Source organism: Echeneis naucrates, chromosome 15 (genome assembly GCF_900963305.1).
Source record: "Echeneis naucrates chromosome 15, fEcheNa1.1, whole genome shotgun sequence".
Lineage (NCBI taxonomy): Eukaryota > Metazoa > Chordata > Actinopteri > Carangiformes > Echeneidae > Echeneis > Echeneis naucrates.
In genome coordinates this window covers 19,408,830-19,420,840 of record NC_042525.1, presented here as the reverse complement: position 1 = coordinate 19,420,840, position 12,011 = coordinate 19,408,830, and the positions used below count along the sequence as shown (strand labels likewise).

At 39.8% G+C, this 12,011-nt stretch overlaps 1 protein-coding gene across 1 annotated transcript in view; it reads right to left on the bottom strand.

Annotated features, from left to right (window-relative positions):
• epas1b (endothelial PAS domain protein 1b) overlaps positions 1–12,011 on the bottom strand; it is a 39,329-nt gene that overhangs the window by 6,836 nt on the left and 20,482 nt on the right. Inside the window, exons 2-6 of the mRNA XM_029520689.1 lie at positions 11,192–11,382; positions 6,541–6,701; positions 5,404–5,491; positions 4,061–4,179; positions 3,377–3,579 (exon numbers count right to left, since the gene is read on the bottom strand). Coding sequence (XP_029376549.1) covers positions 3,377–3,579; positions 4,061–4,179; positions 5,404–5,491; positions 6,541–6,701; positions 11,192–11,382 — 762 coding nt within the window. The remainder of the gene's footprint in view (positions 1–3,376; positions 3,580–4,060; positions 4,180–5,403; positions 5,492–6,540; positions 6,702–11,191; positions 11,383–12,011) is intronic.

The window sequence follows — 12,011 nt, the reverse complement described above, 5'->3', positions numbered from 1 at the left end:
CTTTGTTAAGGAATTAATTGCTGGTTTTAGTTCGCTCATTCAAAAATCCCTTTTCTTCCCCTTTTATCTCACTCCAGGTCTTTTTCTCCTTAAATACATCACTAATGTGAAGTATTTTGGGGAAAATCATAGGGATCACAGAAAGAAACATACATTCAGGTGCAATGGTACTTAGTTCAATGTCTGAGTGTAGAACATAAAAAAATACTAACAATTAGATTTTGATACAAATAAAATAATTACACCAACATTTTGTAAGGAATGAGGTGAAGGAGACATGAAAGAGACCAGTAAGAGTAACCTGTGACTTTGACTCCACTTGCTTCCAAAATCTTTTAACCCAGCAGGAGGACAGCTTGTCAAAACTTGTTCTGAGTATATAAACTGATTGTGAAGGTATCTGACTGTTGTTTATGAACTTGGATTTTTTGGAGACATAAAAAACCCAATAACAAAGAGCATCTATTCCACAAAATCAGGAATGTAAATCCGTTTTCTTCTTAAGGTCCAACCTGTGATCTGTAAATAAGATGGAAAAGACGGAAATAAAATGGTAAAACAATTAGCTAATGGCTAATGGCTAATGGCTAACAGCTCTCTCTCACTCACTCATTTTCTACCGCTTATCCGTCTCCATGGGAGGAAACCGGAGTAGACGAAGGAAACCCATGCAGGCACGGGGAGAACATGCACGCTCAGAACAGAAAGGCCCTTCCATTTTCCATCCTGCCTCTCGGTGGACCTTTTCTCTTATTTGTGGTCATATGTAGCCCATATGTAGCTCTGTGAAAAAGGTCAGAAGACAGACACTTTCTTCTGATTGTCTAACTGTTTTCTAAGTTATTAAATAAAAATATAGTGGATTTCAGGTAAACACTGAAACCACAGGGAACCATGGCATGGCGTGGAACCCAGACCTGATTTATAATCAAACCAGACACATTATTAATACCAACAAAATGGGACTGTTGAATAGCTGCTTTGTTTACCATACGTTTCTCTAAAGGTTGAGATGAAAGTTCAACTTAAAACCAGAAAAAAACCAGCACATGTATTAGCTGCGATCATTCACATTTTGAATGCACTATGCTTCTGATTAATATGAATGGCAGTAATTATTCTATTTATCCCCATTTTTCAAATTTTTCAACCAGAGTCTTTGGTTAGAATTGAAATGAAGTGTGATAACTTTTGAGTTATCAAGTCAGGTCACGATTGGAGATGAATAATCTGTGGATGAAAATGAGATGATGAGAGAGCCAAAGAGGGTGAGGGATAGGGGAGGGCGAGAGAGTGAGAGAGAAGGCTGTGCTGGCACAGAAGCGCTCATCCTCAGATTACATAATTCTGGTAGCTGCAGGCCTGAGACTGGAGAGGGGGAGGTAGGGCAGAAAACAGGGTGAGATGAGGACAGGAGAGCGACACCCTTAAGTAGGAAAAATAAATAATAATTAAGAAAATAAAAGGCAAAACAGAAAAAACGAGTTTGTATCCAGAAAAATGTTGCTTCTCAAACTGTAATTAAGATGATTATGACAGTGAGTACTGACACACTCTAACCTTCAACATGGTTTTTAAATGCTTTATGTAGGCGGCAGGGGCTGAGGGTTGTGACATCACAAATTTCGACAGGCTGGTCTTTTAATGCTGCTTTATAACAAACCTGCCTACCTAGTACATCTACCTTCACTTCATTTAATTAATCATAAGACCTGTGATAAGAGGGAACATTAGCAATAGTAACTACTGTAAACTAAAAATAAACGAGATTTGTAAAAGTCATATGAAGTTAATCTGTCATTTAAAAGTTTATCCCTTTTTCTATTCCTCCATCAAATGAGAAGTCTTTTTCACTTTTTCCTCCTTCACTGCTCTCAGTCCTTCTTTTGCTCCACTCCTGTCACTCTATTGCTCTCAGTGCCAGACATGAGCTAAAGAAATTCTGTCTCTTCCCTAATGAGTCTAAGTCCCTGCTGAGCCAGGAAGGCGACCCACCTACAATAAACTAATTTACATAATTGGGGAGAAGATTTGGGCAGCTATTAAATTGCACCAAAAAGGCAAAAAAGAAAATAGGTCCTTGTTTGTAGTGTGGTCACGCACAGATGCGTGCATGCAACACACACAAAAGAACACTTATGATTGTCCAAAAGAAACCTTTGTCCTGCATTAACAGCTTGATAAGATGACAGGTCTGCGTGCGTGTGTTGTGTAACTCAAAATCTTTGTATGCGTGCGTGTTCGTCATCACCTCCTTGTGAGAGAAATATATTTGGGTGCAAGCAAACCAGTTCATAGGCCACAGTGATCAGGTTGACTTTGGCTACAAAATGAAAAATTATTTTATTTGGAAAACACAAATACACGCAGATGATGACGAGTGTGTATATGTACTTGTGTATGTGTGTGTGTGTGTGTAGTTTTGTCTGCTGTCATGTCTATCAGATACACTTGTTGTGGCAGTGTCAGCTCTGGCTTACATTTCTCATGAGAGCTATGCCAAGTTAAACAGCAATCAGTCACAAACTTTCCTGTGTGTGTGTGTGTGTGTGTTCGCGCGCGTGTGCGTGCGTCTGTGCTACTTTAAAAGAATTGTGTTGTAATTGGCAGCAGTCCTCGGAGTGAAGATGCTGTCTATGTAATTTAAATCTTTGTCAAACACTTTTTCTGGTCTCTAAAATGTGTATTTTATCCTTCACTTATTTTTTCTTTTCTTTTCTTTTTCTTTCTTTCTTAATTTTTTCTTTCTTTTTGTTTTTATCTCTATGAATTGATGTTGCACAACACACTTTAAAGTTTTGCAACATGAACCCTAAGGTTTTATTCCCCCTTAGCTAAGGGAGTTGCTTAAGAATGAATGCTGAGGGAAAAATGTTTTTCCCTCAGGCATTTCCACCAATAAATACATTTTATTCTACATAGATGTTCCGTGGATGCTACTGGCACCATAAATTCTGCCATGCTATGGTTGAGACGGAGACCCTAAGGTGTTCTATGTAACAGATGTACTGACTTTAGGTCCTCTAAGTATATAATATTCTGCTTTAAAGGGGAACCTCAAGGGGAAGACCACGGGATGTTCAATTTTACTTTAAGGAAATCTTATGTGACTCTTATAATGAGGAAAATATTTTGTGTACTTCTGATGGATATGTGTTACATTGGATCAATTTTACAGTGGAAATGCTTAGTGAGCATTAGTTTGTTCAATCACTGGACTGATGACTGGCAAGTAAGATGTCTATCATTCCAGGTAAACCTTCAGTTACTTATACACATACACATACACACACACACACAAATACATAAGGTAATTTGTGGGAGCTACATGCATTCAGTTGAAAGCACTGATGTTGATGCGCATATCTCTGCCCACCTCTCATCACAGTAGGTGAACTTCATGTCCATGCTGTGTCTGCTCAGGAAGGTCTTGCTGTCGAGAGGCGTGTCGATGTTGGATGGGTGAGGGACAGGTTCGCACATCAGAACAGCACAGGTAAGCGGAGGCTCCTTGAAGCCGCACAGCACTCTGGGAGGGCAGCTGTTGTACATCTTCAAGTGTCCGGTGCAGTGCAACACCTGGAAGGAGAATCAAGAATGGGAATTTCCTCTGGTTTACATGCACAGCTAATAACCGCTTAGAATATTTTTCAAACATGTATTGCAATTTTCTAAAATTGAGATATGCTTGAATCAAATAAGTATTAAAGGACAAATATCTGGGATTGAATGATAATTAATGTTTCATTAATTAATTAATTTGAATAAATCTGATTTGATTTGATTTGATTTTGATTTAATGTGATGGATGAGGAGCAAAGTCATTCTGTCATAAAAATTAATTTTTTTTTAAACTTTTTGGATCCTTTTTTATCCTCAGGCTTTTTCATAAAATCCCCCTGTAGGGGAGAATGGACTTCTTCTTCTGTTTACTGTTCCAGTATGTGCCCCCATTGATTTGCTCTGCAGCCTCATAACGGCGATTTCTACAATATATGCGACCTCATGGTCTAGATGTTGTGGATGTGCTGGTTTTCCTCCTGCAGCAGCCCTTGCTCACCTTCCAGCTGGCTGACTTGAGGTTGACGGTCCGTCCCCTGTTGGTCACCGTGCATTTCATTCTCATGAAGAAATCTCGTTCAGTGCTCAGCTCCTTGCCGTTTTTACCGAAACCACTGCCTGTAAAACACGTTAAGAGTCCCAGAGGGAGTAATCAAAGCAGTGTCACAGAGACCAAAGTACTGATGGATTAGGTGTTGCTAATTGTAAATAGAAAAATACAAGTGATGAAATGAGTGAATTGATATTGGTTTTTCTATAAATGAGTGTGTGAACCTTTAACTTTTACCTTTCAAGACTTTCTGTCAAAATGAAGAAAATAAATATATACAGCCTTATCGTTTCCCCTTCGCCTCTGCTAATGTATACAACCAGGAAAATAATGTAGGTTTAGATTTGCTGAGGCCTCTTACACACATTCACAAACTCACACACACACACTTACACATGCACACGCACAAAGAACAGGAAACTGGGCCAAGCTGTTACATCACAAGGTCGGGGTTCAGGCACAGAGCTACAGCCACAGAACAAAGTGGTTAAGTGTTTTGTCAAGCTGCACACTCACCTCTCTCTTTCTTCAGATAATCAAAACTAAACAAACTTTTCTCCACAGGCAGAAAACTGTGTATGTGTGCGTGTCTGCAGCAGTTTCTTGAAGGGGAAAGGGACTATAAAATACATTGTATTGTTCCAATTGTGTATTTTGTGGCCATTGCTGATAAGAGTCATTAACTGCAGTTTAGTGAGACTGTATATGTGTGTGTGTGTGTGTGTGTGTGTGTGTGCGCGCGCGCGTGCAAGAGACAGGGCATTGCTTTGTCACATAAATCCCAGCTACACATTTATTTGTGACGGCTGTTGTGAGAAAACACTATGAGTCTCTTGACAGGACACATGTTGTAAGTGTGTCTCACATGAATCCCCTCAGTGTAATCCTATGTGACTTTCATCTGCCGCTGTTGTAACATCACACACATCCATTATCTCTGGCAGATAGTCCATGGCTCCTCTGTCTGTCTCCATCAATCTTTTCTAGTCTTCTCAGCCTCACAGCTCTTATCGCTTCGCCCTCGTCTCTGCACATGCACACAACAGCCTGCGTGATGTCTGATGTTAGAGAAGAGTGCTTACTGCAGTTCTACTTGTCTACAGATGACTCAATAATCTGGGCCCTAAAATGCTCGATGTACAACTATAATACTGTAGGTCTCTAACAGATAGGGCATTACTATCTAAATGCTGGATTGACAGCACTATTATTTTAAATTGCTGTTTTTATGCAATGAAAGAAGGATGTACGTGCATGGTAGAAAGTGTGTTTGGGTAAGCTTATGAGCTGACCAGATGTCTTCAGGCTGAGGTTTTCTCTGATCTCCTCGTGGTCACATGGATGGGTGAAGTCAAAGATGCTGTGGCCAGTGAGTTCCACCTGCAAGATATGAATACCATTATTAAAATTAGCATAAAATTAAGATGCAAGAATTTGTTTTCCATCTTTTACAGCAACCGGTCTTCCCACTGAAGTGAGACACATTTTGTTTTCTTCTTCTGGCAGCAACAAAATGCTTGTTGGGAATAAATAGAAAAAACAAAACAAAACTGTGCTCCATGTGTGAATAAATCACAGCCAACAGGATTGAACAAATAAAAGAAGATTTGTCACTTCCAGAGACACAGACTCAAAACCCATCGCTGCTGGCAACTCAAAATCCACAACAACTTTATCTCTTCTAGGTTCTGAGTCAAAACTCCCTCAGCAACTCACCAGTCATCGTTTACCTGATCAATGATAGAAAAGTCCCACCAAAGGCCAAGGGAAGGATGAGTTGCTATAAATCTTGTATAAAGGGATATTCTAGTCTGGAAATCAGCATCTGCGAAACTCTTGAGACCATACCACCCAGCGGTCAACCAATCCACTGTATGTCCATCCCTCTGATCCATTTTCACCTCAGTGGAACCAGATAAAATATGGCGCTTCACTGCCTCCATGCACCAAATAGGTCAAGTCTGATGCCCACTCCAGCAAATACTCTACTAAAAACTTAATCAGGTGAAACTTTTCCCACTGATGCACAGCCGGCTTGTAACTGGATGATTTACTTTTTAGGTGAGGTGAGGAGTGTTTGGAGTTGAACCTTCGAGTCTGGACTGAAAACCCACCACCGGTATGAAAGGTATTTCACACAGACACAACAGTCTTGTCTGACTGATGTTTTACATCCATGCCTCTGCCCATGATTGTCTGGTGTGCAGCCTTTCCATCTGCTATCTGTCTTTCTTTCCTTAGATACATTTGGAAATACATACAAAGAATTCCATTTCACAACACAGGAAAGTAGAAAGAGGAGATATTTGAGAAGGCTGTTGACTCACATTCAGCGGGTGATGTCATTTGTCGCATGTAAACTGTTCTACAGTTTAACATTAATGCCTGCCTGCACTTTCTTCCCCCTGTGCTCTTCAACATTTGTGTACCTGCGTGAGCCCCATGAATTTGTTGATGTTCTCAGACAGGAATATCATGTCGCCATCTGATGTTACCACGGTGATGAAGCCCTCCAGTGACTTCAGGTACAGACTGTCCATTTGTCCATCCTCGTCACTGTCAGCATTCATGCTGCTGCTGTTGCTGCAACCTGGAGGGAGAGACAGAAAAACAAGGCAGGGTTGTTTTCTTGTTCAATGGCGATTTAAAAAAAATATAATTGTGAATGTGTCTGTACTTGTGTGTATGTACATGTTTGCGTGTGTACACAGCAGTCTTGTTTTCCTTATTGAAACTTGGGCTCGGGGCCAAAACAAACCAGTGCAGCTTCTTCCTGTGTCTCAGGCCACTGCTGATCCCCAACCTTGACAAATAATACTCAAACTACGCAAGCATTCTTAATAGCTGTCCACTTTTAGAACATAACGTACATTTCATGCAATTATGTTCAAATATGTAGAGCGCAATATCCAAACATTTACACACACAGTGTGTCTCACTGCAGAGCTAACTGATATTTAAAAAAAACACTGGTAGTTCCTTACTGGCCTGGCTCAAGAGGGAATTTGTGTGTGTGTGTGGTGCCTTCACGCTGAACAAAGCCCAGTAGTCAATCGGGGGTGGAGGGTGGGAAGTTTGCAATTCCTCTAGTGTGCTTCCCTCAGATAAGAGAGGCTCTCAGGGCTCCCAGCAAGGCCTGGGGCTCAAGTTTGGAGCCAGGCCCAGTTAACGTTAACCCCAGGGGGAGCCCAGAGGTTTTTTCATAGGCCCTGGGGAGTGGTGGAGGCTCTTGGGGCCCGATCCAAATACCAGCAGCACCTTTGGCCTAAATACTAAGCTGTGATTACCAGTCATTTGGACTGAGTTGCACTTTTCTTCTCTCTCTTGTTCTTTGGTTGCATAACCATCGTCGTTTCAAAATAACAGGGCACATAAAAAGTGTCTGATAGGGAGAGCTGCTACTCTGATAATCATTTCCTCTCTGTCATTTTACATTCGCTGTTGTACTGAATAGATTGATGTGACATGACAGGAAGGGTCACAAAATACTTTTGAGAGTATAACCCTGGACAGCATGTTAGTGATTTGCCTTTTTTTTCTTGTATTTGACTGCTATTCCAATGCATGCTCTTCAAACTGTTCAAACAGAAAACTTGAAAAGACAAAATTTAGGGTGTGTAACGCTAAACAAAGCAGTCAGAGGAAACCTTGTTACCATTCTATGTCCTATTTACTGAGTTGAAGGACTGATGTGAAATCTGACATTTCGGACAAGAGAATTGTGGAACAGATAACAATGTGTTTGTAAGACTTATTCAAACATGTTTTCATTTTGACTGCTAAGCTAGTCAGCTAGCTAGTGCAAACTGCAACTTCAATTCCAAGGCTTTGTGCTGAGCAGATCTTATGCTGAACTACTTTTAAATTAATATTTAAAAAAATTATTTATGTATCTTAATTGACTCAGAAGCAGTGGTGCAAAAAAGTGGGTATGCACCACGCTGTAATGGTAAAAAAAATAAATAAAAAATATTAATAATAATAAAATAAACTAGGCATTTTCTTTATTTTTCTTCTGTTGTGTGTTTCTAAATAGTTTCTGCATTTCCTTAAGGTTATAACACATTTTAGAGGACTAACATTGTATGGGAGGGTGCCCTATCTCATAAGATTCCATCATAGAATTTGAATGTAGAAGAGGGAGCAGGGGCGCCGAGAGCGCTTTGCAAACAGGCACTATAGTGAGTTGATGTCCATGGGAAAAGATGGAGAAAGATATAAAAAAGCTGTCAGAGGCTAAAAATAGAAAAAGAAAGAAGGAAAGGGAGATGGCATGTCAAGAGAAGAGACGACAGTTAAATAAGTGGATAGTGAAAGGCAACAGGTAGGATGATTTAAAGTGTGACGTCTGCGTTTGGAGGCTTGCAAATACTATGTTAACAGACTGGCTAGCATATGCTAACACTGGGCATGTAGTGCTAGGAGCCAAAGGTGGGTTTATGGCTAGCTTACAATGTGCAAAGCCGAGGTTACTAAGCTGTAAACTGGAAAATATGAGGTAGCATGCACAGCAATTAACAAGAAGTTAGAAAATACAACTAATGCAGTTTTTTTTTTTTTGCGGAGGGGGGGCTGACACTGGGTAGCTGTGCTCTTGCTCAGAACGCTTCAATAAAAATAATAACAAGTGACTTAAAAGTCAGATATTTTAAAGAATAATCTAAAAGACATAGAGCTAGACATGCTAAGTGCATTCCAGACAAAATTATTCTTAAAACTTAATTGGTTTAATGCTTTTAAGTCCTGGTCAAGGGTTAGGGTTAGGGTTAGGGTCAGGGTTAGGGTTAGGGTCCTAACCCTAACCCTAACCCTAACTAAAACATGTAAATAAGACTAAGCTTAAGCAAAATTATATTGTGTGTAAGATTTTTTATATAGCTAACCATGCAGTGTTCCTTAGTCTCTGAGCTAAGCCACTTAAACACACCATGGGCTGATCTCTTCGGGCACATGGAGGAAATTGATGTTGATCATCAGATAAAATTCAGGACTACAAACAGGCACGGTTTTGAAAATATTTCAAAATCCAAAGACATGTAAGTTCAAAAATGTTTTTGAACTTGTACTAATCACTTATAAATACAACAGTTGCTTATTGAGTACCTCCTAATCTGTGCATCAGTGTTCTTTGGGCAACAACCAAGCTTATGTTATATAACAGATGTGTTCCCTACAGCAGTTTGCATACACTGTTTGTGTGACCTTGGGTGCATATACAGCGTGTGTGCATGCGAGTGTGCATGCCAGTATGTTTGGCGCCAAGGCAGTCGGGTGTTTTGGCTAGCAGGGGTAATGCCAGCACCAGCTGAACGATGGGCAGAGCTCTTCGCTTCCTCTCCAATCTCTCCTTCCATCACGGAGCAATCAAACTGGCCTGATAAGGCTCTATCTGCTGCTGCATCTCATAGGCCTCCTTCTACTCTCACCCACTGCTTTCCTACCCTCATTACCTTGACTCCTCCTCCTCATCATGCCTCCTCTCTTTCTCATAGGTGCTTTCTTCTTTCTTCCTGCTTCCATCTTTCACTTCCTAATTCTTCCTCATCCCCTCTTTATCCCTTCATTTATTCCAAACGATCAATTTTAACATTTTTAGGAATTTTGCATTACTTTAAATGTTGAATTCATAGGATGAGTTCACCCAAGTTCCAAACACTGCTGATCTCCCTCGTCTCGGTCATCAACATAAAGAGGAAATGTTTTTAAATATTATTTTTAAACACCTCTCAAACAACAAACACAGTCTGATTTACCATCATTATGTCATGGTGGTTAATTCAGGTTTGCAGACTATCTTGAAATCTTGGAACATGAAACTGAAACTGTTTCTGTCGCTAGATAATACTAGTGGTAAGCAAGAAAGCAGTTTTAACCCTTTAAACATTTTGTATGTGTGGAAAGCATTAAAAAGCATTTAAAAGCATTTACTGCTGGTGGAAGCAAAATATGCTATTTTTATAATTTAAGCTTAAGTTGCTTTATCTTACCATCAAAAGAAATTGCAGTTGATATTGATTTCGACAATAATTCATTATTAGGGACATTCCTCATAACTAATGCAAGACGTTCTATGGGCATGAATGTATATACATCATGTAATATTGAAAGTACACAATTCTATCATACAAATACTTTTCAGTATGGGAATTTTTAGTGTTTAAACAATAATTTAAACTAAATATGTAATAAATTGTCGTAACAGCAATTATGGCACATTGGATAATTTTTAGAAAGATAATTAATATATACATTTTTCACAGATAAATCACTAAGAATATTTTTTAGGTGTAATTTATGAGATCTGTTGTGTTTTCAGTATCCACATTTTTTTGGTTGTGACTGTTTTTACATATTTAATTTCAGCTCTGAATCAAAGGGACACTACGGGATCAGCTGTGATACCATAAGTGACATGAAAATGCAGAAGCTCCTTTTTTCATGCTTACAAAAACACATAAACAAAATATACACAGACTTAGTGCATAGTTAAATTATAGTTATAACTTATAGCTATAATTCATAGACTTTAACTGAATCAGGGCTTTTAATGATGTCCAGGTGCTGATGTCTGACCTTGTTTTTATTATTATTTTATCATTACTGATCAGTAATAATTAATAATTTGCATTGTTATTAATGTGTTTTTTTGTTTGTTTGTTTTTTTTTTTGACGGGGAGGGGGGGGGTTCCAGTTGCAGTATTAACCACTGACGTTGTTCTCTGATCTCATTTTGAGACACTGAGGCCACGGAGGAATTCCAGAACAATGACTCTGTCTCCTTGTCGAGCTTCCTCAGCTTCTAATTTTAAAATGAGACAAGAGAAAGAGAAGTGCAAAGAAAAGGGCCAACAAATTCCTTTCTACTTCCCTGGATGATTAATCACACACATCAGCACATACGCGCACACACACTCATCTCGTCAGATTCCCCAAGGAAAGGACCTTCTAATAGGCAACCTGCCATGATTTTAATACTTTCTTTTGTGTAGCAAATTTATATGCACATTGCATGTGATCACTTGTGTGTCCTTGGCCTGTGTGACTGCTGCACGTGTATGTGTGCAGATGCACGGTCAACACCTGTGGCAAGCAGTTTGCGTGTGCGTAGGAAGCTGATAGCCAGCCTCATTATAGAGGCTTTGTCCAGGTGAGAGCTGACGCTGTGGGGGAGAGGCAGCTGATGAGCCAGCTCGTAGAAAACCTCTGTCTCTTTGCTGCGCCTGCAGCGAGCCGCATCCCGAGACTTCTCCTTACGACGCTCTGAGCTGCTCCTGCAATGACAACAACAGGAGGACATCCAGTTAACAAAACCTAAACCAAAACAGATTTACGCTTTCACACTGACAGTTTACCCTACAGATCAACCTCTGCTGGTTCACTGGTAGCTTTCTGCTGATAACTGAACCTCACAGATTTATCAGTATCATGCAGCCACAATTTCTGCATGATTGCACACACTCTCTGGGCTCTTTCCCACTGTGACTTCGGATTGGTTAAACTTTAACCAGTGGCAGTCCTTTAACCGTTAAAGGAACCAATATTATAAAACCCCATGTGATTTGACAAGCACCAACTGTTCAGAGTCTGTTACTCACAAGTTAAAACACATGTTGCTCTTCACTGTTGATACAGGGAGGAGCTATGTTCTCCATGAACATCCCAAAACCTCATAGTTGCACCAATCAGACTAGCAGTAAAATTGAGCCACAATGTCAACAAAAACCTGATGGTAATTAGAAAAAGATTTTGATATTTCACAGGACTATGATCTTCAGCCCAGCATGTTGTTATGTATGCTGACAGTGTTGGGCTGTAACAACTCTGACTGACTGCTGCAGCATACTGTCACAAATGAACCTCCTCTCCCGGATGATTAAATTAAACTTGACAATGAAGATAT